The sequence below is a fragment of the Haliaeetus leucocephalus genome, unplaced genomic scaffold (assembly GCF_000737465.1).
Source record: "Haliaeetus leucocephalus isolate CR32 unplaced genomic scaffold, Haliaeetus_leucocephalus-4.0 Scaffold229, whole genome shotgun sequence".
NCBI classification, from domain to species: Eukaryota; Metazoa; Chordata; class Aves; order Accipitriformes; family Accipitridae; genus Haliaeetus; species Haliaeetus leucocephalus.
The window spans coordinates 592,971-620,282 of NW_010972665.1; the positions used below are offsets into that span (position 1 = coordinate 592,971).

General features: G+C 56.7%; 1 protein-coding gene across 1 annotated transcript in view; it reads left to right on the forward strand.

Annotated features, from left to right (window-relative positions):
* The first annotated feature begins 2,659 nt into the window (after nt 1-2,659).
* The window catches only part of PSD (pleckstrin and Sec7 domain containing), a 34,934-nt gene continuing 10,281 nt past the window's right edge, over nt 2,660-27,312 (forward strand). Inside the window, 10 exon segments of the mRNA XM_010567912.1 lie at nt 2,660-3,436; nt 3,516-3,618; nt 4,145-4,623; nt 10,292-10,688; nt 14,341-14,365; nt 20,250-20,444; nt 20,972-21,052; nt 21,593-21,705; nt 22,517-22,575; nt 23,113-23,202. Coding sequence (XP_010566214.1) covers nt 2,660-3,436; nt 3,516-3,618; nt 4,145-4,623; nt 10,292-10,688; nt 14,341-14,365; nt 20,250-20,444; nt 20,972-21,052; nt 21,593-21,705; nt 22,517-22,575; nt 23,113-23,202 — 2,319 coding nt within the window.

Genomic DNA, 27,312 nt, shown 5'->3' on the forward strand with positions numbered 1-27,312 from the left:
GGGGGGGGGGGGGGGCGCCCCCCTGCCTCGACAGCCCCTCAGGAAGGGGTTCCCTGTTTGTCCCACAGCCCCAGGGCCGCCGGACACCCCTCTTCGGTCACCACGGCATCCCCCGAAACTGCTCCGTGTCCCTCCAGAGTGCAGAGGCACCTCCTGGGGCCATCCTGCCCCAGCTCTGTCAGACGGCTCGGCACCTACAGCCTCGTTTCCCCCGTTCCTTGTCACCACTGCCGAGAGCCGTACCATGTCCGGCACACAAACACAGCCCGCCGTGCGAATTCAGCCCCCAGCCCCGCACCTCCTCCTCCCCTCCCCTCCCTGTCCCGTTCTTTGCCCGTTCCCCTTGCATCCTTCCCCGGCTCCTGTGCGTTGTCCCCACACACCCCTGGCGTGTGTGTGCTCTTTCCCCGCAGCGTAAGCAGTTCCTGCTGTCTGCTGCCTTCACCCCACATCGCCCCCGCTCAGCCGGGCAAGCGCCTGCACGGGGAGTAACCATGCCCTGTTGCATCGGGTACAGCTCAAAGACAGGGCCAGGAAAAATCCCTGGACGTCCCTTTGGCCGCTAAGAAGGGATGGCCAGGAGAAGCAAGTTTCTTGTACATATGAGATGTTTTATTGAACAAATGAAATCCCCCACTGATGTGCATCTCCCAGCTATCACACTGCACCTCCCGAGTTTTTCTCTTTGAATGTGTGCCCTAGGCTTCCCCGGGCAGCCTCCCTGTAAGCTTTCCTTTACAGGACTTCTCCTGCCTTCAGGCAGTGGGACCAGCAAGGCTCCTTCCAGCCCGCCGGTGCCTTACAGCCCAACCCATTCATCACAGTGATTTAAAGAGCATCAATTTGATTAATGATTTAAATCAGCAAGCAGGAAGCCTTAGCTCTGTCATTGATTTTTTATCTCTGTTGCATTTGTGCTTTTTACCTTTCATTATTAAAGAAAAGCCATCTAGCTTCGGTGGCTTGCAGGCTGGCATGACCTTTGCTCTGAATTTGATAATTGTCCTTTGATAACCAGGAGGACATGCTGTGCTTATCCCATTTATTTTAGCAATAACTCACATGTATTGAGATAGGCTGGTTTTTGTAGATTTGTTATGTTACAGCGAATGCCAGCTATTCCTGGTGATAACTTTTTTTCCTTGGCATGTGTGTCAATCTGCGTTGAGATAAAAAGTGGAATTTCATTTGAAATGTATAAACCCCGCATCTTTATTATTTATCAGTTAATTTCAGCAACCTTGAATGTGAACACAACCATAACAGGAGAAAAAAAGACTGTAAAAACAGTAACTGATATATGAAACAGCAGAGTATCTTTTTGCGGTGAGTGAATTACAGATTGCTGCTGCTCAGGAGGAGCCAGATTTTTTAGCAGTGTGATAGTGCAGATAGATGGGTGCCTGCCCCATGGGGGTGATTTGGGCTATTTTATTAAGAGTTATGTCTCTGCATCTCTGGAGCCTAAACACCATTGAGAATCCAGCCCCACACCCTTCAGGAATTTAATCCTGTCTGGTTTGTACTCGGGGCAGAAACCATGCTTTCCTATGTTTGCAATGGGCATTGGGTTTCTCACTTTCAAATGATGAGTTCTAAGTGAGGGACTTAGTATCTTGGCATCTGTCCAAAAGCGAAAGCAGCCAAGGCAGAGTCTCTCCTCTGCACGCCAGGAATTCAGAGAAACTCAGGGAAGGATGAGTACAAGTTGTAGCTCCACTGGAAGAAAGAAAAATGTCAGCAGCCCTGCTAGTGGCTCTGATGGGGGCTCCAGGTCCTGCCTTCCCCTGCAGCTGCCTGCCCGCTGCTGTGGGGTGGCTGGTCTCACCTCTGGATACACAGTCTCTGGGCAGAGGCAGACAGGCAGGCGAGCTGTGTGCAGGGCGGTCGTGCTCCATTCCCCCAGGGCGGGATTGTCATAACCACTGCTTTTTGGATGTGTGGGTGTTGACAGCTCTGTCTGTGCCACCAATAGCGGCTGCGGCATGTGCTGGTGTGACACACTTTAAACCCAGGCTGACCTCCAAAGAGAGAGGCTCCTTGCCTGTGCTGCTCCTGTTAAACTCCTTGAGTAAGTGTAATTGGAGGATGTCTCAGTGATCCAGTGTATCATTTTCTTTCCCCCTTATTGAAGTGATTTTAGTAGGCTGTAGGTAGTAAATACATTCAGCCTGAAGCAGGATGAATGAAACCCATTTTAAAGCGCATAGTGCGCTCTCTCGCCATGTCTGGGGTGCTGGTCTGTGGGCGAAGTGCCTGAGCATCCTGGCACCCTGGGAAGAAAGCAAACACTCTGGGTCCCTGGGGACCAAGCAAAGGGCTGCCACGGCTGCCAGCATCCCTGCAGTGTGATGCCCACAAAGAACCTTGCCTGCTTCTTGCAGCAGGAGGAGGTTTGAAGAGGGCTATCTCACCTGGAGCATCTCTTTCTTCTGCTGTGAGGACAGAGCACCTTTTCCCTTCCTCCCCGCGGTCCTGGACTTCTTCGTGTGTCCTCCCTCCCCTAACCAGCTCTCCTCGCCCTTGTTTCAGGGCTGCCTGAGGATGTGTCGCCCCTCAACCTGGCCATCATCTTGGGGGTGCTGGGAACCCGCCTCACCATCCCCGTGCCACCCTGCTGGGCTCCGGACCTGACAAGTCCCTGCCCTCCTCCGGCAGGATGGCCCAGGCAGGGGGACCCGTCCGCTTCCACCCCAAGGAGGGCTGTGCTGCCTCACCCCCACCATGTACCCGCAGGGTGGACTGGAGGCCCTGGCTGGCAGGGGGGAGCCCAGAAGCCAGGAGGCACAGCCCCCTGCACTGCCTCACCCCCAACCTCAATGCTGGCCGCCTCCACCTCCTGCGCAAGGGCCTGGCCCAAGATGCCCACCATTGCCCCCTTGGCCTCTACAACAGCACTGGCTCCTTGGCCCGCAAGCCGGTGGAGGTGGCTCCCTTTGGCAACGGGAGCTGCCCAGGCATGGGGCGCCTGACGGCCCCCAGCACCCCACGGCGGGATCGGCCCAGCCCCGTGCTCTCCTCCCTGGGCAGCCGCAGCCCACTGGTGGCAGCGGCCCCAGAGGGACACAGCTCTGTCGTCACCTTCCGCTTCATCGAGAAGGCCAGTGTGCGGACCCTGGGCGGCCTGCCACCCCCCCAACCCTGCTGGGAGAATGGCCCCCACAGCCTCAGCCGCAGCCTGGAGCTTGGTGGGGATGCGGGGTCGCACCAGCCCCTGCCCCTGCCCCAGGAGCGGCTCCTGCGCACACTGAAGCTGGAGGCCTCGCTGTCTGACCCGCTCCTGGCCGGTGGCAGGACCCCAGGAGGGACACATCCCTGCAGGAAGGAGCCCTGTGCCCTTGATGCTGACTGCCTCTGCCACTCCCTCATCAATGGGCTGCCAGAGGACTTCCCTGCCTTCACCAGGAGCCCCCTGAAGGCAGAACCCCGACCCCAGGTAGGTGCCGGGGTGTCCCGTACCAGGCATGGGCTCTGCCCCAGAGTCCGTTGCCCACTTACCACTCTCCCCTCTGCAGGGCAATGCCTGGCCGTACCCCCGGCAGAGCTCGGCCCATGCCCAGCGCATCGCCAGGGCCAAGTGGGAATTCTTCTACGGCTCCTCGGACACCCCAAAGACAGGTAAGAAGTTGCAGGGGGATGCCCTCGCCTGGACCGACCTCTCCTTTGCAAGTCTGAATCGCTGCTGGGACTCCCCCTGGGGGGCTGCCCATCCCTTGGGACTTGGTGCCCACCGGACAGCTGAGATCCTCCCCCAAGATTGACCAGTTTATGTCCACCTGGGGCCAGATGCTGCTCGCATGAACCTCCCCACAGAGTCCCCTGTGGCTGTGCAAAGCCTTGTGCCAAGTGGGTGACGTAGAGCCCTGACCCCTGGCAGCCCCTGGCTGCCTCTGCAGAAGGGCTTTGGTGTTCGGATGGGGGCTCAGGGATGGCTGCGGGTGCACTAGCACTGACAGCACCCTGTCTCTGCCTCTCTCACCCTTTTTCCTTCTGGCTCCCCCTCTCCTTTCCCCTGTGCCCATCACATGTGTGACCCCACTCTTGGGGGGGGTGTGTGTGTGTGTGTGTGATGCTGCAGGAGTGGCTCCCCAGCGCTCCCCGCCGCAGCTCCCCACAGCTCTGAGTGCTCGGGGCTCCCTTGCAGGCTCCTCTGCCCCTGACTCCGCTCCCCTGGCCAAGCGCCCCCAGAAGCCTGTCCGCCTGCTGCCCACGGAACCGCCAGGGTCAGTGCCTGAGCACAGCCTGAGCCACGTGGAGGTGGAGATAGAGATGTCTCCTCCGGGCAGCCAGAAGCCTGGCTCCTGCGAGACTGGGATCATAAGGAGGACAGTGAAGTACTCTGAGACTGACCTAGACACCGTGCCGCTGAGGTGCTATCGCGAAACCAACATCGATGACATACTGGCTGAGAAGGAGGAGGTGGATTCAGCAATTGAGAGCCAGAAGGACAGTGAGAGCAATCCAAGTTTCGGGGGCACACCGGGCAGGAGGAACAGCACACCGGAGGAGGCCCCCGCCCTGGGCACCAGCTTCCCAAAGGACGAGCTGCGGGATGGGGACATGGATGACGACGATGAGGTGTTTGAGGCGACGAGGAAGGAGAACAGGGAAAGGTGAGGCTCTGTGCATGGGGGCAAAAAGCTCCTCTCGCCCTTTTTATTGTCCCCTGCATGGCAAAACAGGCTCTGCCAAAAGAGTGGCTGAGCTAAAAATCCCAATGGCTCCCTGTGTGCTGTGAGTGGGGGGTCAGATGGGGTCCTGGATCGCCCTGCTGGGATTGGGACTGGGTCTGAGACTGGGAGGGGGCCCTCATGGCCCTATGGAAAGAGGAGGGCAGCACAGGTGATGCAGCCTTGCGCACTGCACTCCCCCGGGGTGAGCCCTGCAGCTCAGGTCGCTCGGCTGAGCCGAGGCCTCCCGGCGCAAGTCCCGCCAGGTTAATTACATACTGCCCCGGTGCTGTCGGGTGTTGGGGTGATGGTGTCAGGGTACCTGAGCCCAGACAGTGCCCTGGAGCTGCTGTGTGCTGGCAGGCGCTGCCGGGCTGCCTTCCTCTCTGCAGACGGCTCTGCTTTGGCGCTGGGAGCGGTCCCTTTTGCTTGGCCTCAGTGGGTATTTGCATTGTTTGGGAAAGAGTGGGGGATGTGTTGGGCTGCAAAAAGCCTTTTGTTGCCTTTTGTGTCGTTTTTCACTTGTGTGGCAAAACACCCTGTGCTGGGAGGCTGACGGAGTGGGTGACAGCATGGTTATCGTTCAGTTAAAGCTAAAGGCCATCTGAGCTGCCATCTGCCCTGTGTCAGGCACTGGCAACTAGGACCTATGGGAGATGGCATTTTGGCCTGGTGGCACAAGCCTCTGCCCATGGAGCGTCCTCTGGAGTGGTAGTTTGACCATGAGAAGTGACAGGCGTCATCCGCCTACCCCAGGAGGCATCAGGAGGGGAAGGAGCTCTAGAGCACTGTGTGGGACAGCCACCTGGAGAGGAAAGGCCCTGGCAGGGAGCGGAAGATGCCTGTGCAGGCAGCAGCAGCCAAGGGCAACTCCTGATGTGTATTGGCAAAGAGTCTTGGGTGAGATGAGGGGGCTCAGCACCACCATCAAGTGCTCCACAGGAGTGGGGAGAGGTCTTGCCTGGGAATCGCAAAACCAGGGCTATGCCTGGGATGCTGCATTGCAGCATGCACTCACCTAGCTGTGCAAAAGGCAGGCAGGGAGTATTTAAGTGGAAGAAAAGGAAAAGGGAGGTTTGATGTTGGCAGTGGGAAAAGGTAATGAAGATATAACCCCCAGTGGTGCCCCTGCACTGGGAAGGAAAAGCACAAAGGTGCTGGGCTGATGAGGAGGGAAGTTGTGCATCTCAAGGGGAGCTGTTGCATCTCTAGTGGAGGGGATGGATACATCTCTCCCTGCCACCCACTCTGTCTTCAAAAACTTTGGGTTCTAGAGAAAAGTTGAAAATAAGTCATTTTTTTATATATTTTTTTCTAAATGAATAGTGATGGAAGATTTGAGTAAGATATAAAATTATTATCACTGCAAGCAAGTTCTTCAAGTTACTGTAACAATTATCTTGCACAATGATATTTTATTTCCAAATATGTACTAGGCCACTACAAGTCTTCTGAGCTGTAAGCCTAGACCTGCTTTTTGCCCTCTGAGACACCTTACTGTAGCTCCCCAGACAGCTCTGAAAGCTTGGATGTATCCTTAAATGCATTGCTGCCCCTAAAGACAGTGCTCCCAGTATAATTACCAATGTGTATATAGGGGCATCATGTTCATTTTATGTGGCTTCTTTGTGGGCCAGTGGGTTTTTTCGCTTTGCGGGCCCCTGAATATTCCCCAGGTAGGTGCAGACCCTGCAGGCAGCATCTTGAAAATCACAAAGCTCAAACCGTGAGCTTGCTTAGTCGCTGCATTACGGCCCTGGTTTTTGCTTACGCACTGTTTCTGTGCTCTGCAGCTGCAGTCCTCCTCCCTGTTTACCAGTTACTAGTACTGATGTTTTCTACTTCAAGCTTTCTGCTTTGCCTGCTCACAGGAGGGTGATGCTGGGGTGATTAAGAAGCCCCCCGGGCTCCCTAAAGCCAGCACCATTCTGCTGCTGCAGGAGCTGCTGTACCCCAGGCCTGTCCTGGTAGCTGGGAAGGACCAGCCCTACAAAATTACTGAAGCACCTTTGGATGCTGATTTGCAGCATTTAGATATGTAAATCCCTTTGAAAATCTAGCCTTAAGGATTTAGCACCCTCTGCGAGGGAGATTTTGGCTTGGTACTATCTTGTTGTCCTTCATATTCTGGCCAAAGGGCATCTTCTTTGGTGATTTACCCTCCCAAAATAAGAGCGTGCTAACAGCTAAAAAAATGCAACACCAAATCAAATGAGACATGGAAAGTGACAGAAGAAATGGTGTCTTCTTCCAGCAAATCCACTCCCTGAATATATTTAGAGTCAGATCTACTGATTGTAATGACTAGTCTAAGCATTTACTGTCTTTATTCCCGTTAGTCCTGGAGAGCTGAGACCTGTCAGTGAAAGCAGGCTCAATTCCCTTCCTCCTTGAGCATCAACAGGCGTGCTGGCTAAGCTGGAGGCAGGGCCCAGCTTGGCCCGCAGCATGGGTGCCTTGGGCTGATAAGAGAGAAGAGGCTTTGCTGGGGGTTGCCCCACTCCCCCCAGAGCATGGAGGACTGGGGGGAGGCAGAGACGCCTTTTCTCCCTGCAAGCACAGCAGTCTTGCCTGGAAAAGCCCTTGGATCTGCTACCTGGGGAGCCTTTCCAGAGGCTTTGTGCTCACTGCTTGGTGGCGAGAAAATAGCTGCAGGGCAAGCCTTGTTGAGGATTAAAAAAATGGTTATGGCCCTGATTTCGTCAAATGCTTAAGCATGTGCTTAACCTGCCACGAGCTTCTGATGTGTTGTGCTGAGGCTGAGCCTCTGTCCCAGAGCCCAACGTGGCCACAGAGCCGCAGCTTGGGGTGATGCTCCTGTATCCCACAGGCTCGGGCTGGAGAGGGGATTCTCAGGGTGACGCCGGCAGGCACCTGCCAATGAGCTGGGGAAGGTGCCTGCAGCTCGTGGGGGAGGACTGGCAACAGCGTGGCCCCGGAGTGATGGCGTGGATGTGGCAGGGGAGTGTGGGCAGCTGGGAGGGGAGACTGCAGTGCCTGTGGTCAGTACTTGTGGCTGAGCATGGGTTGGAGTTAGGACACTGAGCCCTAAGAGCAGGCAGCTGCCAGGCTGGAGATGTGTGAAGGGACCTGGAGGGAGTGCAAGGAGCTGCTGGGGCTGGTCTGTACAAGAGCTTTGTTCAGAGAGGAGTAAAAAGTGAGGGGCTGCTGTGTGGTGCTGTACGGCCTCACCTTCTTCGGGCTGAGCTGGGACCCCTGCACAATGCTTGCCATGTCCGTGCAGGCAGGAGGAGTGGGGCATGGCTGGGGCAGTCAGGAGTCTGGAGGGTCACAGGAACATTGGGCAGAGAGAGAAAACTGTTGAGGGCCTAAGGAGAGAGATTTTCCCCTCTTCTCCCCCCTGTCGGGGACAGCACAGCTCTGCAGCACCAGGCAGGGACAATGGGGTAGGCCCCTTCCCCTCCATCAGCCATCAGATGCAGCTGCTGAAGCCCAGTTGCCCAGACCCCCGCGGTCCCTGTGGGCAGACCTTCGCCTGAAGTGCTGCTGGCTTTGCCACTAATGTGCAATGCAACGTGGCCATCGGCTCCCAGGATCTGCTTCTCCTCCATACCCACCTCTCTCAAGGAAGGCTCACTGCCTCTCCCACCCCAGCTCAGGGCTGGAAACCTGTTTGCTTCCCTGTTGCCTGTCACCCTTCTGTCACCCTTGTGCAGATGTTCGATTACAGCCTCTGTGTCTCCTCCCTCCTCTGCTCTTCCCAGCTGCGTTTGTCTGGCTTGGTGACAGTGCAGTGAACCTTCCTGGGGGGCTGGAGCAGGCACGGGGGGCTGGGCAGCACAGCGGTGGCTGATGAAGCATCTAGGTCCAAGCAGGAGTGGTGTCTGCAAGCAGCATTGTGCCCATGCTGCTGCAACTGGATCCTTCTGGAGCTGAACGGCTTTGCGCTTGATATTTTGGGGTGCAGAGATTACATCCAGAGCTTGGATAGTGTGGACAAAACCAGCTGTGTTTTCTTCTGTGGCTTGGTGGCAATATACTTGGTCACAAGAATGAGCCCAGCTCCCTCTCCTGGGAACAAGGTCCCTTCCATCTGGTGGCATTGTCCTCCCCAGCACAACCCGTCACCCTCCTTATGGATTTGAGGCGCAAAACAAAGTCAGTGGCATTAGCTCGGTTTAGTAGCACACAACTGGGTGGTGACGACAGTGACTGCATGTTAACATCTGTAAAGCTCATCTGCAAGATGTTAAAGAGGTCTATTCTGCCTTGCCCTCACCAGAAAGCCACCCCAGAGGTGGCTGCTCCTTGTGCTCCTATGGGAATGGTAAGAGCATCAAGCGGTGCAGCACAGTCAGGGAAACGCTGGTGGGTGAGAGCAGCCTCCACCCTGCCTTGCTTACCTGCATCTGGCTTTGCTGCCCCCCCCCTTGAAGCCAGCCGGCACTCTGGGGGAGTCAAGCTGCCAGCACTTGACCTGCTGAAGTAGTCAGGGTGAGATTTTTGAGTGGTATGTGAAGGCTAATGAATGAAAATCATTTGGTGGTTGTAACAGCAACGCATCTTCTGAGCCCTTTGTACGAAGCTGTTTGTTCATAACAAATGTTATGACAAGCTGGAGCAGTTCCTTTCCTTTAATCAGAGGTGCTTTTCTGCTGCTTTAATAAAATGATAGCGGCTTATGAGTAAAGTAGGCTTTTAGGGCTGTGTTCATGTTTGTACAGCTGAAGCATTGATGTTCCCTGGGTTGGAAGTGTGCCTGTCGTCACGTGCTCAGACGGATGGGCAGGCTGCGCTTCACCTCATTTACAGGACAAAACACTCAGGGCTTCAGGGTTTAGAAACTCCTGTGTTGGACTGGACCCAGACCTGCATCGGAGACAGGCTGGGCCTTCCTACGGGGCTGATCCCTGACAAGATGATGAGCCAGGACCAAGCCTGGCCTCTAGGACATGGGCCAGCTCAGGTCCCTGAGTCCCGAGCTGGGTGTGAGACTCCTTCTGTACTGCCTGGGGAAACCTGGGGCTCAGCACTGCCTTGTGCTTGGTCCCAAATGTCTCCTGGGACTCAACATTGCCTTGTGCCGGGTCCCAGACATCTCCTGGGACCAGCCAGCAGACCTTGCAGGTGGGTATTGGTCATGCTTTGAGTGTGGTGCTCAGCAACCATGGTGCTGCATTCATGGAGGAAGGTGTTGTGCTGTCCTGAGCAGCTTCAGGAGGAGCCTTCTGGGTGCCAGGAGCTCTGAAGGCTCATGGAAAATTCAGCCACTTCCAGATTTGGTTGGAAATGGAGCTGAACCACATCCTGCTTCTGGTGCTTGAGCCCTTTATTGGATCTAAACTCAAGTCGAGTGACTGGGAGCAGTAGCCATCTCATAAGCTTCTTATGAGGATGAGCCACTAAAGGAACAAAAGTCTGTGGTGCATTAAAGGAGAAGCATATGTCTGGAGTGAGGCCAGCCCAGTCCCTCTTCCCATGATGTCCTGGGGAGGCAAGGCGTTTCCTTGGAGGTCTACAGATGTTCAGAGGAGATTTCTGCCCTCCCCAGTTTCCTTCTGAAGCAGCGCATGGGCTTTTGTTTCAGGGCTTTGATCCCTTGCTCCTCACTGACCAGTTCTTCTCTCTTTCCCTCTAGGATCATGGACCGAGACATGCAGGGCATGCTCAAGTCTCCAGTGCCCTTCCTCCTAGGGCACAGCCTCTCCAAGGATGGCATGGACTCTTTCAGCAAGCATTTTGAGAGCATCATGGAGTCCCATCGAGCCAAAGGCACATCTTACACCAGCCTGGACTCCATTGACATCCTCTCCTCCCCAGCCCGCACCCATGGGACTGTTTTCACTTTTGACCTCCCAACCCTCACCCCAGAAATACAGGGACAGATCCGAGACAGCGCCAAGCTGATAGAGGAGAACTTTGCTCCTCTGGCTCACTTGGAGCCAGACTCTGGGACCAGTTCGGCCACAGATGCCCCCTGGACCGAGAGGGAGGAGGAGTGGGGGAGACGAAGAAAGGGTGCTCGGCACAGCCCTTGCCACTCAGAGGACAGCTTTGGTACTCCCTTGGCCTCCTCCAACATGAGGTGAGTGACCAAAGTTGCTTGGGCCACCAAAGCTCAGTGTGGAGTCTAACCCTGTGTGGCGTGTTTTGCAGCCAGAGCCTAACCTCTGTTTCTGGGGAAGAGGGGAAGGGTCAGGACTGGGTGTGCTGGATTTTCTGTGAAGTGACCGATAAGGCCAGTGATCACCACGGTGTTGTGGTGGGCATGTAGTGGGAGCGCATCTCCTTTTTCATCTTTGCCAGCTTTGTTGGTGCTGGAGGGCTGTGAGGTTTCCTCCAGCCTAGCAAGCAGGGAGTCCCAGGACTTCAATCCCATGGTGGCTTCTGTTGCAAAGCAGTCCAGCATCCATGGTGACTGTGGACAGAGGCCAGTCAGAAGTCGAGTACCAGTAGAAATATGAGTACCCTCCCTCCTGGAGGCCAAGACTTCCTGATACTGCTGCATCCCTTACCATCCGAGTAGGAGCCTCCTGTTTCTTGTCGGGAAGAGTCCCATGGTCTTGTACCTATTGTCCTGGCCTCCTGAACCTGCTCAGCCTTGTGTATGTTGGGAGATGGAGGGCAGAGATGAGCACAGCCCACCAGAGGCTTCCTGTATATTGCTCCGTGCCTGCCTGCATGTGGGCTCAGGATGGCTGCCCCATGCCTGGGGCATCTCTGGTGGAGAGGGCTGGGGGAGCTCAGCCCCACCACTTCTAACCTGTCCCTATGTGAGACCATGTCCAGGCTGAAACACTACCTTCCTGCACTCCTCCCCTTTCCAGAAAGGTCTTGGGCTGAGGCACTTGTGACGTGGCAGGTGGGCAGGCCGCGTCTTTTCCCTTTTCCAGGGTACATTCATCTGGAGTGTGGTCAGGTCTGGTCTGGATGTCAGGTTGGTCGAGTGGTTCAGCAGCAGAGCTGGTGGCTCTTGGAGAACTTGGTATCTCAGTCATGCCAGCACTGACCTTCCTGTTTGCGTTGCCTCCCTGCAAGGTCTCTCTGCCCTTCTGCGCAATGCCAGAGCTTCCTGGATCGCTCATCCACTTTCTAGGCTTTGGTCTTTTCCACACCAAAATTTTTTGGATTTGGTCTTTTCCAGACCAAACCTATGTCACTTCTGGTCACAACCTATGCCATCCTTGTAGGCTCAGCTTGGGATGGCCAGGTGGGGATCTGAGCTCTGTGTCTTTGGTGTCTGCAGTCAAGAGAGGAGAGTGGAGTATCACATCTGCTCTGTGGTCCTTGGATCACTCCAAGGGCATTTTGGGGCAGAGAGATGCCAGGTTAGGCCTTCCCTTTCTTTGGGACACTGAAGCCAGGGACATGGCTCGGTGCCACCATGGCACAGAGGCCACAGAGGCCAGGCAAGGTTTGTGCAGTAAAACTGATGATGTCTGAGAGGCACAAGGCAGCAAAGGGTGGCAGTATCCAGCCATGATCAGTGCTCTCTGCAGGAAGCATTGGCTTCCTATTCCTCTGCGAAGGCAAGGGACTGAAACAGAGCACCCTGGAGAAAGCGAGAGGACAGTGTCCACAGGGTGCCATTGTACCACAGCAACACTACCACAGGGGCACAGGGAGGTGTGAGGGTGCAGCTGGCAGCAGCAATGAGGTGGCTTAATAGAGGTTTTTCCTCACCAGTTTATAGACAGTGGAGCGTAGAGTGTGCTGGCAGTGCCGAGGATGCTGCAGCACTGCACTCCCCTCCTAGTTCAGGTTTCAGAGCAGCACTGGGCTGTGGCACAGGCCATGGAGGAGTGTTGTGTCCCTCCCCAAACTGCCCTGGATCTTTGCTGAGCCCACCTTTGCTGAGCTTCTTGTCTTCTCCTCTTCCAGCCCTCGCAAGCAGGAGTACCTCTGCTTTTGTGGTAGGGAACGCAGGGGAAACCCAGCTGCAGTCCTCACTGCACTCCCTGGCCTGGGGACCCTGAGGCTTGGGCTTTCCACAGCACCATGAGCACCAGCCTTGCCTTCTGTTAACATGCATATGGAGTCCCAAGCAACTACCTTTCCCCATTTAGAAATGATTCCCTTAATTATCTGTAGGTCTCTGCACAGCTCTTCTCTTAGTCCCATTCAGGCCCTGTTTCTTGCCCATCTCCTGGGCTGCATGTGACGTTCAGACCCACCATACTACCCCACAGCAGGTGAGCAGGTGCCCTGGCTCCAGCAGTGACCTGAAGTGGAGGCTGCAGGAAAGATGGTGAGAAAAGAGGCATGGGGGAGCAGGGCCCTGCTGCAGGCTCCCGGCAGGCAGCAGCGCGGCTCTCTGCTCCCTGGCATGGAGCAAGCTTCCCCTCACTGCCCCCATGGGCAATGGCAGACAGGGAGGCAGGTGTGGTTGAGATCTGCTGTCTTGTGCAGTGGAGAGGAGTGGAGATTGGGACTGGGAGCAGGAACTAGACTGGGAAGCAGGGAAAGCATGGGGTACCAGTGGCTGAGACAGCCCATCATCTGCAGGGTCAGTCTTCAGGAGGCAGGGCTTTCTGGCAAGGGAGAGGGGCAAGAAGTTTCCTCTTTCCCCATGACTGGTGGTACCAACTTTCTAGACTCTGAGTGGACCATGAAGCTGAAGACCATGAAGCTTCTAGACCATGAAGCTGAAGCTTCCCAAGTAGTTTGAGGAAGAAGTAGCTGAGCTGATACCACAAAGGTTCCCATGAGCTGGAACCAGTGTCTCCTGGTACCTGGCAGGGCTGATCTGCTCGAGCAGAGAGTATACTTGTGATGCTCCCACTAAGGGGTATTTAATGGAAATTGCTGGGGAAAGGAGCTAAGGAACCTCTGCAGCCATTGTAGTACAACATCACCTGTGCCAGTGGGGCCAGAGCGGGGCATTCACCACTGCCCACGGTCACAAGCAATCCAGACAGACTGCCACCAGCTCAGATGGACTAGGGACCCCGGGCAGCAGGGGTTCTGTGATGGAGGCTGTGCTTTACACTGGCTGTCAGTCTCAAGATTGGCAGAGGTGACCTCAGGCTGCAGGGCTTTGGTGTGAGGGGTGACTGGTGACAAACGCCAGCAGGTCTAGGTCTGTGTGTGCTGCCCTGCAGCCATCCTCCTTGTGCCCCCAAAACGTTTGGTGTTTATTGTTGCAATGGTCGGGGCCAGGGTCTGGGCTGGGCATGGTCCTGCAGCCTGTGACTTTCCATCTGTCGGTGGCAGGGATGGCCAAGCCAGTGATGTCACCTGCGCTGCTGGGGAGATGCGGTGTCCCCCACGGCCGGTGGCCTTGGTTCATGCAGCCTTGCAGGTCACACCAAGGCTCTGGTGTACCTCGGCATGCGATAGTCTGAGACTTTTATCTTGACATTGTACGTGGGGAGTGTGCCTAAGTGCAGACCCAGCAAGGCCTCTCCGGGTGGGCGCTGGGATGCCTGAGCCTCCTCTGGTGGCCTTGGTTGAAAGGGAGGGAGCAGTGGCTGAACAGCAAGGGTCCAAGTGTGGGACCCTCTCCCTGCCTCTCCACAACAGGACACCCCATGGTGGCAGCCCCAGCGTGGGTCAGAGGCTTGGTGAGTAGGTTATCGCCCCATCTGGGTGGGGAGTGAAGGTGTGCAGGTCGCCCGCTCTTGCTGGGCAGAGGGCTGCAGTCAAAGCAGTCTGTCCCCGCGGCTGTGATGGTGACCCGCAGAGCGTGTGTGTGGGCAGAGCCCTCCAGGGCTGGGGGTGTCCCTCTGGGGCTGGTGGGCCTGGCTGGGGGCAGATGTGGTGCTGGCGAGATGGCGAGGTGGAGCCGGGGCAGCCCTGGGGACTGCAGGGAGGTCGGCTCCTGCGGTGGCAGCCAGACTTTGGCAACTGCAGGTCCAAATCGCCGGGCTTTGCCACGCTGTCGGGTGCGAATGGGCGCCCAGAATGCCACCCCACTTGCCGCAGTCCCATACACCCGACCCTGCAGGCAGGTGCTGCGGGTTGCGGGGCGTCAGCCCCAGGGAGATGTAAATGGGCAAATTGCACCTCCCTGGGGGTGCAAGCCCCCTGAAATCCAGCCGCCCAATTCCCCTTGCCCGTCCCACTCCTCCGGAGCCAGCCTCGGCCCCGGGCACAGCCGTGCCTGTCCCTGAGGAGTGCCCGCAGAGGGAGGGGACATGACTCGCCCCCCTCGCAAGGGGCGAGCGAGGCAGGCTCTGCCGGGACCCGAACCGGCGGTATCGCCCGAGGTGGGGCAGAAAGAAGGGCAGGCAGGAAAAGCAGCAGCAGCAAAGGCCGGGGGAGTGGGGGGCGGGGGGCTGCAAACCGCCTGGTGAAAAGGGCCAGATACCACGGTGAGGGGCAGCACGCCCGGAGCCTCGCTAGAGGGAGAGCTCAGCCCTGGAGCTGCGGCTCCGTGGGAGGACCGGGGAGCCCGTAGGGCTGGCAGCCGCCCCAGGAGGAGGATGCGCCGGGAGTCGAACCTTCTTCCCTGCCAGATCGCGGCTGCTAGCGTGTGCTGGAGCGCCGGGGCCCTGCCAACAAGCTCCGCTGTGTTTCTTTATAAGGTCCCTTTTGTTACTGCAGCAGTCGGTGAGCCGGTGCCCCTCCCTCTCCCGAGGCCAGCGCAGGTCTCTCAGCTGGCCTGAGCTCCCAGCTGGCACTGGGCAAACTGGTGAGATGATGCCCTGAGGCCTGGGCCCAGTTTTGGGCCCTGCGGGGTGGATTTGGGGTGTGATGTGGGAGGCTGGGGGTGAGGGCTGAGCAGAGGAAGGAGAGGAGAGCAAGGAGGAAAGGATGGGGTGGGAGCACAGGAGGGGGACAAGGCTAGGGCGCAGGATGAAGACGTCATGCCACAAGCATTGGCACAGCAAGAAATAGGGCACAAGCTGGGAGGGGAATTTTTCCCCAAGTATTTCCTTGTTGAGCTACGAAGGGCAGCAGGAGCCGGGACACAGGACACATCAGCCCTCCACGGCATGGAGGATGGGGGCAGCAGGCAGGGTCCCAGGGCTGGCAGAGCTGCCCACCAAGGCACAGGCGATGGCACATCCCTGTGGGATGCAGCCCCTTGTGTCAGGTGTTAATTCCAGCCCCCAGGTCTGACCCAGAGCCCCTAGGCTGGGCTTTGCCCAAGGGTCCAAGAGATCGAGGTTTCCCTGTGCTGACCCCATGGCATCTGTGTCTCTGAAGGACAAGACAACCCTCCATCCAGCAGGTAAGTAACTGGATTTTAAGGCTCTCAGCTGGCTCCAGAAATTGTTTGGTGGGATTGCAGGCTTGGCCCCTGTCCTCTGCAGGAGTGATTGTGCCCCCCACAGGAGGGGATGGGGAGATGGGGTGATGAAGGACAGGCAGGCATCTCTGGAGAGGACTGGTGCTGCAGGGGAGGCTCTGGAAGTCTGCAGATAAACAAGACTGAGGAGGGGTACAGCTGCCCAAAGTTCAGTTCTACCTGGATCTGGTAGCAGTAACGCTGGCGGATGCCACTGTGGCTGGGTGATTTGAGGACCAGGTTGGACTCCAGAGCTGCCAGAAAGTAGGACCATCCCCGCCTGTGGTTGGAGGCTGGCCTGGCTGACCTTCAAGTGTCCTCCCAGCCCTAACTTCAATTCTGTGAGGAATGAACCAGCCCAGATCTTGGCTGTCATAAATCAAAGTCACTCCACTGAGACTGATGGAGGGAACTGCGTTTATTTAGCTCAGCTAAAGATCCAGTCTGGTACATTCCTAGCAGCAATATTAGGCAGGCTGGGCTCACTTGGCGGAGGCATTGGGCATCTAGCCATGCATGCGGGGCATCGGGAATCGAGGGCAGAGTGCTGCTCTGCTCTATGCGAGTGTCCCTCACAGACTCGGATCAGGCTCCCTGCCCTGTCCTGTCATGATGCAGGATGCAAACCAGCCTCCCATGGGGACCAAGTGGTGCTTGGATTATGGTTGGAGGTTTTGAGTTTCCTACAGCAGGTGTCTCACCTGGAAATGTGTCAGGCAGGCCCTGGACAACCCAGGAGCTCAGCTGAGCACCCCCAGCTGAAACCAATGACCACCCAGCCCAGCCTGTCCCCAGGGATGTCCCTCCTTCCCTGCTCCTGGGGAGCAGGGCGTTGGTGCAGTAAGGGTCCCACCATGCAGAGGCAGTGTGGGAAGGGTCCCTCCATGCAGATACATCCCTGCTGGCAGCCAGGAGCTGGAGGTCAGCCCTCTGGGACAGGCTTTGCTGACCTGGTACCTTATTGCTAACCCACATCCAGGAGAGAAGATTTGTTCCTGGTTCATGGAGAGAACATGGTACAAAGTGAACCTGCTTTGTGGTGGCAAAGTAGAGAAAAGGGTGTCAGGGCTCCTGCAGTGACACACTGCACTGCAGCCAGGGAAGGTGCTGTGGTCTCTCCTGCTGAGCTCCAGGCAGTCAGCCAGAGGAGGAATATTGGGATGAGACAAGGATCCAGCTCAAGGAAAAGAGTGTTTAGCCCCTAGAAGGAACATTTGGGCTCTGGAGAAGCATCTGGCTCCGGAGAAGGAGCGTCTGTGGTGTGGTGGCCCCGAGTAGGGCCGTGGTCCTGCAGCAGCTCCCCAGGGCTGGGAGCACAACGCGGTCCTCATGCTGAGCTGGAGTGGGAGGTGGCTGGTGAAGACCCTCTGTCCCGGGGCAAGCCCTGAGCTGGATCACATGCCTTCCTTGCAGAGACCCCCAGAAGCGCCTCACTGCTGCTGACAGAGGTGCTGGGGACCTTGGCTCTCTGGCAAACACCTCTGAGGTGACATGGGGACCTGTGCTCCCAGCGACATTGGGGGCAGCAGTGGCTGTCTTAGGTGGGTAGCGGCGATGACTCATTTCAGGCATGCTGAGGCTACTTGCATAATACCAACTTTAATCTTTAGTCCTCAAGTGTGGGCCAGCTCTCGGGTTGAAAATGTAACTAATGTAAAAAATATTATCTCAGTGTTTCTTCAAGCCAAACTGAAATGTCACTTTAGAAAGTTCACTAAAAAAAAAACCTACCCTGAGACATTAGCTCATTGGCAAGAAAATTAGCATCACCTCAGTTGCCTCAGACATGGACACAGCTCTTTGCACTGTTCTCCATTTGCTTGAGGATTGGGCTTGCTTTTCTCTCTTTAAGATGCACATTCTCCAAGTCAGCTTGGGCTTTGAGTGGTGACAGATGGGTGCCACGAATGGGGCCCTCCCAGCCTATCCAGGCTGATGGTCCATATTTAACAGCATGAGAGTGACTTGAGTGTTGGAAGAAAACACATTTCATGGCGTGGCTGGGTAGTGCCTCATCCTGAGAGCAAGGTTATGCTTTACTGGTGTAAAACCCCAACTCAGTATGGAGACTTGGTGAGGGAGGGGACAGCAGATCCCGCTCGTAGAGCTGCTTTGAGACCCAGGCTGTGATGCCTGCATGCCCATTGCAAGAAGCATGGCAAGAATTGCAGCCACAGGTTGGGAGCCTGCAGATGTTGAAGGACAAGAGAGGTTTTGTAAATGGCCCCATGCCTGGATGCTCAGCGCTAGGTAGGAAAGCTGAGGACCACAGACTGGGAAGAGAGGTCACAGGAGGAGACTCAGAGCTCTAGGTTTGTCCCTGGAGGCTCCAGGAACTGGCCATGTGAGGGAGGACAACCTCTCAGGCAGGACAGGCAAGGTCCAGAAGGGTATTGGGAGTCTTTAGTGATGGTGGTTGAGAATGAAAAGGTCTTCAGGGGGTGACTCAGCAGCCCCTTGCTCTGGAGGTGCAGTTGGAGCATAGGGAGTGGTGGAGGGGTGCGTTTGAGTTTTGTAGCTCAGCCTGTGGCTGGAAAAGCAGCCTTGGAGTCACTGGGCTGGGAAGGGAACAGTGCCTGTACCCTGTGATAGCAGATAGAGTTTTAGCAAAAAATACAGTCACCACAACCCATGACTGGCAGGTGCCAGTTGCTGGGATGAATTCATCTCCTCTGCTGCTGGGAAGCAAAAAGCCTGTGAGCACTGTCCTTGGCTGAGGGCACAGTGGCTGGAGCTGCCCAAGGAGCTGAAGTGAGGCTGAGGTGTGTGCCCAGCACTGGCCCAGCAGCACTCAGCCTGTCCTGCTGTCAGGCGCTCCCCAGGGCAGCTTTGGCCCTGCCAGACAGTGCAGGCACAGCTAGAGGGCAGCAGGCACCAGGGCCCATGCCAGCGGCACCTTTGGATGCGGCCACCCTATTTTGGGAGGAGGAGACGTTTTACGCAGGTGGGAGGGATTCCCATGGGATGGGGTGTGCTGGGGTGTGCTGGTGATGCGGACAGTGGTGCTGGAAGCCTCCTGCCCAGTGGAGCTCCCCAGAGCAGGCAGACTCAGAGCTGGTGAGCTCCTAGTGACCTTGTGCCCCCTTTTGTGGCTGCTCCCACCAGGGTGGCATGGGGTGACGGACAGGCTCCCTGGGGAGGGCTGGTGCCAAATGGGCACGGATCTGCCCTGGGCCACCCATCCAAGTCTTATGACAATCACTGCCTGGCACTGCCAAGCTCAGTGGTGGGGTGAGCCAGGTGCATCTCCCCAGGGACTTGCAGGCTGTCAGAGCCACTTTCACCAGGGAAGTGTCTGGCCCACAGGTTTGAGCACAGAGCAGCTTCCCCCACTGCACACGGGCTGGGGGTGCTGGGAGGGTGGGAGGAAGGCACCTGAGAGCCCCCCGAGGCATGGGACAGCCTATCAGTGCTGCACAGGGCTCCCTTGGGATGGGCAGCGCTGAGCAGCAAGGAGGCTTGCCCTTCGTGGAAGAAGCGGAGCCTCAAGGAGATTGGCCTGGGTAATTGGCTCAGGAGAGCAGGCCTCTTCAAAGTCAATTAGAGACTTTTAAAAATAAATCAGACTGGAACATTGCGAGGCCTGCCAGAAAATTTGGGCGAGGTCAGAGTTGCTTAACGTTCGTTGTTGATTAGATTCAACCAGCTTTTTGGTTGGGATAACTTCTGTACCGCTGAGTCAGACTGCTTCAGGGGCTAAGCCAAGAGTGTCTCCTAATGTGGCCATTTAAGGCATGATGGGCTGAGAGCTGATGGGCAACCTGAAGAAGACAGTACACCCCACTGTGAGCTGGGAGTCTGGGGGGGAGGTCATTCGTCTTCACCCTCTCTGCCTCAATTTTCCCTTATGTGAAGTGCTTTGAAGTCAGTGGATGGGAAAAAGTGAGTGAAGAAATTCTAGTCATTTTGTCTCGGGCAGAAACTACACTCGAGAGCAGCACAAGGAGTTTGTCCAGGTTAAAAAATTAGTGCAGATCTGTAGGACAGCATGTGATGTGCGTATGTTTCTGCTCCAAGTCTCTGCTACAGCTGAGCTTGGCAAAGCCTGAGCCCACACATGCAGTTTCACAGGCTCAGGGTGGGGGACTTTGGAGCAGTAGTCCTGCCTCTCCACATCCAGTTTGGACATGGGTTTGGGTGCCTTGGTCCAGTCATCAGTCACTGGAGCTGTCCTGTCACCCCACCTCTCCTCCAGCTGCATCCCCAAACCTTCCCTTAGCTCTCAGACCTGACCTCGGACTGTCTCTAACCAGTGTTGTTCATCCTGGGTCCCAGCAGTGAGTAGCTGGTCTCTGAAGCAGGGTGAGGAACCTGCATTTCCCAAGAAGCTGAACAAGGAGAGGATCTGTAGGCAGGCTAACATGGAGTGTCCCTTCCCATTGCAGTGACCACCCCCTGGGCCAGTTGGTTTCAGACTCGGACTCAGAGATGGACAGCGTGGAGCAGCTGGCCCTGGGTAGCACGGACACCCTCTCCAATGGGCACAAGGCTGACCTGGAGGCTGCCAAACGCCTGGCCAAGAGGCTCTACAACCTGGACGGCTTTAAAAAAGCAGATGTGGCCCGCCACTTGGGGAAGAAGTACGTGTGGGTATTCGCAAGGAACATTCTGTTCTGCAAGGGGCCCACCTGTATGTGCAGTACACCCTCAGCTGCTACCTTTGTGGGGCACTGGGCTGGCAGGGCATAGCTGGCAGGACCCCAAAGCCCACTCCCTGTGACTGGTACATCTGTACCAGGTGTTCACTCTGAAGGTCTTAAAACCTAGGAGACGTCCAGGTTTTGGTACCTTCCTACCATGACTGCATCTTGGATGCTTCAGTAAGGTGTTGGGGCAGGGGGATAGCTAGCTGACCTTTTGCGGGCCCTTCCAGCTCTAGCTTCTCCAGTTCCTCTTACATGCCCAGTACTCCCATTGGATCTGTGCATGACTCCTCTGAGTTTCATGGGAGTATGGGGTGTCTCTGTCCTTGGCATGCTTCCCACATCCCTGGGGAGCTCCAAGCCTCCTAGAATCCACCCCACCCCTGTGTGCCTTCGGCTGTCCCCATGGTCTGGTTGATCCCACTCTCGCCACCCCCCACCCCCCACACCCTTTTCTATTTCAGCAACGAGTTCAGCAGGATGGTGGCAGGGGAGTACCTGAAGTTCTTCGTGTTCACGGGGATGAGCCTGGACCAGGCTCTCAGGTCAGGGCTGAGTGCGTGTACATGTGTGCATGTGTGGTGGCCACCCCAGTGGGGTCCCAGCAGACTGTGCCCTCCGCAGTCACACAGAGATCTGCAGGAGCAGGGAGACCCTGTGATTCCCACCTGGGGATCCTCTTACCTCTTAAATAGGGGAGGGTGTTTCCCAAAGTGGTCTCTCAGCCACACAGCAAAGAAAGTGGTCTTAACTCAATGGTCAGTGCAGTCAGGTGACAGTCAGGTTCACCTAGGACTGGAATTCCAGGCCTTGAGCCCAGACCCTCCTGATGTTACGCCCACCTCCTTTCCCGGTGTAGTTCCTGGGGCTGGCTGTAGGTCTCTGCAATGTGCTGGCGGGGTATGGTGCTGTAGGCTTGGAGGGGAGTCCTGCAGCAGGTTGGGAGGGATGTGCAATGGCAGGGCTTCATCCAGCACACAGGGGGGTCTCCAAACCAGAAAGCACAGCTCCACTCCTGTGCAGGGTGGGTTGGAGAAGCTGCTGGTGAGCTTCATGTGTAACCAATGCTGCTGCTGCTTCTTCAGGTCCTTTCTAAAGGAGTTGGCCTTGATGGGAGAGACACAAGAGCGAGAGCGAGTGCTGGCTCATTTTTCCCAGCGCTATTACGAGTGTAATCCCAATGCCATCTCTTCGGAGGGTAAGAAACTGTGCGTGTGTGTGTGTGCGTGTGTGTGCGTTTCAAGCGAGCCCATGCGTTCGTCATCTCGGTGAAGGTGCTCAAACTGAAACCAGAGAGCATGCTGAGAGCCTGTACTGACGCCTTAGGAGACAGCCCCAGTTATTTCCCTCAAATGACAGATGTGTCAGATTTTTTTTATTTTTTTTAAAAACTGCTCCAGTTGGATCATTCATAATTAGGGCTCAACCCATCCTTAATTCTGACCTTGAGCAGATTAGCACAAGAGGCGAAAGAAGGCCCTCCTCACCAAATAGACCACAACCCTCAGACCCTCAGCTCAGGGAATAGCCAGGTGAGAAAACTCGGGTGCCCAGCACTCGGGGAATAACAGACACCCACTTAGTACCGTTTCATGTCTCTGCACCTCTCCTGTGTGCAATCACGTGCTGGGTCTGCTCTGGGCTGGCTCTGGGGCAAGTGAGGTTCATGCTGCCTGGCAGGCAGAGGGCTGTGCCGGTCCCACCTTGCCATGCTAGATGCTCTGCAGGATTAGCCGCAGTATCACTGCCTGGCTGAAGGAGCTGCAGGCTTGGAAGGGAGTTTGTACGCTCAGGTTTGGGACCAGCTTTAATTCAGTGGCCTCCTACCTACTCACCCACACGCTGCCAGCGCTGCGCTGACTGCTGTGTGCCCCGTGTGCCTGGGGTGGGAGGAGCAGGCTCAGGGGGGCTCGGAGCCCCCATGCCCTGCCTGACATGCTGAGGGGCTGGAGCACCAGCTGTGGGGCTGAGCTGGGGGCTCTAATTCCTGTCCTGTGCTTGTGCTGCAGATGGAGCCCACACTCTCACCTGTGCTCTGATGCTACTAAACACAGATCTGCATGGACATGTAAGTTCCCACTGCCATCGGCCCCTTCTCTCTCTGCATTGTCTGACCCCGCTGCCCTGAACCACAGGTGCTGGGGGAAGAGTGAGGACTTGCAAGGACAGAGCCACATGAGCAGGAGGCATGGGACCCTGGTCACCCCTAACATATCTGGGGAGGAGGGAGGAGAAAGGCTGTATGAGAGGCTGGGCTGGCGAAGCCAAGAGTGGGGCTTTGGAGGAGGTGTGCTGAGCTGGAAGATGTGGAGATGGGATGAGGACAGCAAAGTGGACAGGGAGAGAAGGTGGGAGTGAGACTCCAAAACCAGCTCCTATCAGAAGTGGGTAGCACCAACTTAGAAAAAGGAGGCTATTTAAAACTCCTGGAGTCTAGGCAAAGCCAGCAGCAAGCACCTGCAAGCAGCCTCCCTGAGATCTGGCTGGTCTCTCACCCTGCTGCAGAGGTGGGGGATCTGTTCCTGGGCTCTGGGACCTACTCCAGCCAGCATCAGTCCCTGACCCAAAGGTAACCCCCACGTTTCTCTCCCCCTGGCTCCCCCAGAACATTGGGAAGAGAATGTCCTGCTCTGACTTCATTGGCAACTTGGAGGGACTCAACGGAGGCACTGACTTCCCCAAGGAGCTGCTCAAGGTAAATTTGGTCACTCTTCCTGGCCAGCCAAGCAGCAGGAACAAAAGTGAGAGCTTTGGGCAGGATCACATGGATGGCTACGTGGGATGCAATGAATGTGTCCATTCTTATGGAGGAACGGTGTTGGTCCCTTGGCTCGCAGTTTTCCTCCTGCCTTACTGAGGGGAATGTGGGCTGCCCCATTCCCCCAGGAGGATGCTGGAGCTCCAGCTGGGGTCCTGATTCCCTTGCTGCTCTTGCTGTGCCTGCATCGCAGGCAAGGGGGCACATGTAGGGGCAGCTTACTAGGGTTGGTTTGCCCAGCTGCAGCCAGAGGCTTTGTGGTGTCAGCCCCGTGGTACTCAGCTCTTCCTGGCTCCCTGGAGCACTGGACCCCAAAGCTGTGGTCAGGCCCTGGGACTGGAGCCATCTCCGGTGGCAGAGGGAACATTTCCGGTGACATGGGCAAGGCATGGCCATGGGGAGGGTGGGCTGGTGGTTAAAGCCCCAAAGATGGAACTTACCGCACTGGTGTGACTGGGGGACTCCTGCCTTCTCCTTGCGTGACCCAGTTCCCAGCGGGGCTTGGCCAGGACAGGCAGTGTTCAGTGAGCACATTTGGTCTTGGACTGCTGCGCTTCTCTGGCATTGCCTGTTCTCGAGAGGGTTTTCTGAGCTGCTGTCTCCCCGTCTCGGGCCCTGGGAATAGGCTTAGCTCCCATGGACAGCAACCATTGCTGTTGGTGAAGCACTACGGTTGGTAAATACTCATGATGTGGAAGATGGGTTTCCACAGGATGCTGGCGTCACGATGAGGGGAGATAGTCGATGAAAAAAGGCAACAGAGGGTGAAAAACTAAGCTCCCTTCTCAGCCTCTGTGGGTCTATTCCTGGCTACGTCGCTCACCCCATCATTAAGGGGTTACCAGCAGCTCTCAATAGGGCTGTCCTCCCTCTCGGCCCACGCTTCGCCATGAAAAGGATTTACTCAAGAAAAATTCTCCTCTAATTTTAAACCCAGCTCCAGAAAAGGCTTTAAGCACCCGACATGGAATAGAAGCATCCAAAATGAGGACCCTGAACCCCAGCCCTCCAGTGCTGCTGCACCCTGGAGCATCTGAGTTCTGCAGGCTCCTTGGCGTGCCCCCTTTGCAGCTCCTGGCACTCCACGGTTGGGTAATCGCACTTCAGGCACTGCCCCATCCCCGTTAAAATTCACCCCAAAAAGTACTAGCAGTTTAAACACGTGAGATCAAGTTAGCCCATCAGATCCCAGCCAGTGGGAAATAGGGCAGAGAGGAAGTGCCACGAAGCTACAGCCTTTCTCTCATGGGTAGGGGCCAAGAACTTTGCTGGGTGTAAGGGAGTGGGGGGAGGCTGCAGCACAACCCTGCACAGCTCTGCCTGCAGCCCAGCAGCGGAGAGGCTGCTCTGCTAAAAATGGCCTGTTCCCTCTGCAGCTGCAGTGCTTCCCACCGCTGCTTTTCAGCCGCCTCTGTACAGGAGCCGTGCTGGGGAGGGGGAAGCGAAAGGCAGCATGAGGAACCACATGCAGGGCAGGCTGCAGCTCCTCGTCTGAAGCACCACTCTGCTTCAGGGAGCCCCTGCCCCTGCAAGGGGGAGCAGGGTCCTGGGGTGCGTGAGATGGGAAAAGTGCTGTTGGCCTGTGCTGGGGAGGGGGCTGGCAAGGAGTGGTGCCTGAAGGGGCTCTGCCTCTCCTGGGCAGCCTTTGCCAGGCTCAGCCAGAGAAGACACCCTCTCCCTTCTGCCCACTGCTTTTGGCCGCTTGGTGCTTTGGTCTCCACACAGGCTCAGGGGGCAGCGAAATGGGGAAAGGCTCTCCTGCTGCCCTCCCTGTGTCAGCCTGTGCTAGCCCTGTTACCCCGGGTAGAATGCTGCTTCCTCAGCGGACTTGGCTGGCAGGCCGCGCCTGGGGACTGAGGCTCCTATGCAAGCGTGCGGCACAGCTGGCTGGCTAATTTTAGCGCTCCAGGAGCACATGCATTTCCTAAGGGCAGCAGGGGAGGGGAAGGGCTGGCAGACTTCACAGGAGCTTCCCAAAGCTCAGGCCTGGGTCTTGGGCAGCTCCAGCAGTGCAGAAGAAGGGTCCTGGGGGCTCTTCCAAGCCTGCCTGGGGAGACAGCGCAGGCTGCTACCCCACAGGCTTCAGAGCTGGAGGGCTGAGGGTGGTCCTCACCCACAGCACTTGCCACCAGGGAATGGGGACAGCAGGGCAGGACCTAGGTGGCTGCAGGGGACACAAGGCCACTATCCCCTGTGACTCTGGGAGCAGCATTGGGAACAGACCTGTGGGGAGCCTGGGCACACCCCTTGTCTCTGGCAGAAGGGAGTCCCAAGATAAATGCAGCGTGATGCCTGAGAGCGGGTGGCAGCTTGAGTCAGATAAGAACTTTATCTGCTACTAGATAATACATGTAAACAATCCCAGTTTTATGCAGAAGAAACAAAAACACTTGAAAGCCTGTGCTTTCACAGCTGCGCACCGCGTCCCCCTCACTGGCAGTGCCTTGCTGTGCCCTGCACAGCACTGCTGGTAGAGCTAAGGCAGCGATGCCTTACCGGCACTGCTGCTGGAAACCCTTTTCTCTGGCTCTGAGGGCTCCTCTGGAGAATCGTACTCGGCAGGCAGGGCAGCCCAGCTCTCCATTTCGGGTGTCCTCCCCACCGGGGCAGGGAGCCATGCTGGGGGTATAAGAACCCGTATAACAGCATGCCCGAGGGTGCCCATGTCTGCAGGCTTGGACCTGAACTCCTGTGGCCAAATGAAGGCACCTGTCCACACAGCAAGGAAGGAGGCGAAGCAGGACATCTGGGAGCTGGTGGTATTTTGGTTAGCTCTTGAGATGTTGCTCTTCTCTTGTTGATGTGATTTTAGCCCAGGCCCCCTGGGATTTCACTCACTGTCTGCTATATTTCAAATGTGGATTTGACCTTTACATGATTGATCACTTTGTGGAGCCTTAGTTCTTCCCCACTTTCCTTACTCTTTTAGCTTAACCTTGTGCTTTGCTGGCTGGCAGAAACACAGCATGGCCAAATCAGACCTCATTTCTCCTCAGTGCTGCTTAGCGATTACAGGAGTGAGCCAGATCTGTGCTGCCTTCCAGCCTAGGAGCCCAGAGCACTTCACAGATTTTAATGAATTAAGCTTGACAATGCAGTCAGGTCCCCGGGGGAGGAAGGTAGGATGGGCCCCCACCTTCCAGCTTGGAGGCACAACGGCAAAGCTCAGACGCTCAGAGTGCTGGGTAAGTGATTAGCAATGTGGGAAGAAAGCCCCGGCTCCCACCTCTGAGCTGTAATCACAGGAACGCTTGCTCAGTCTAATCCCGCGGGCTATTTTTTTTTTTTGCCTGTTTCCCCTGGGAGCAATGCACTGCCCTGCCCCTGTCTCCCGTGGCTCCCCCCAGCCTCAGGGGCGGCACAGCACGTCTGATGTGCCAGGCACCCATGCCCCCTCCCTCGCAAGTTTTGCCCAGCGATCACTATGCCAAGCAGTTAGGACAGAGTGGAAAATTTCCGCTTCTCCACTGGCCGCATCTCCTACTCAGTCAAGCCTAACTAAATTACGCATCGATCCTCATGCCTTCTGCAAGGATGCCCAGCCCTCTTCACGGGAACAGCTGCCTGGAGCACCTATGTCCTGCCCTTAACCAGCTGGGCGGCTTCAGCTACTGCTTTTTGTGGCCTGACCTCGAAAGGACGGGCAGGAGGGTTAAGCGTGGGGTAGGCACTGAAGATGGAAGATCTGAGCACATCTCCGCTGGGCCCATCTCCTGCCAGCTCAGCCCTTTGGAGGTCCCTGGTGCGGGCTGGGCTGCCGCAGCAGCTTTGGAGCTTGCCCAGCTGGCACAGAGTGGAGGTGCCGCCTGGCCGCTGGAGCCAGGAGGTGTCACCTCCGCCGCTGCCCCCCAGCCCCGTGAGCCCAGGAGGCTCCAGCCACCTGCTCCCGCTCTCCCTGCTGGGACGGAAAGGAGGCAGGGACGGCCAGCTGGTGCCCCGGGGACAGCTCCGGGGGCATCAGTGCCGGGGACGGTGTCCTACCGGCGCGGGGTGCTGGCCGCTGCCTCCGCGGGCCCGGCTCCACCGCTCGGCCCGGCCCGGCCCGGC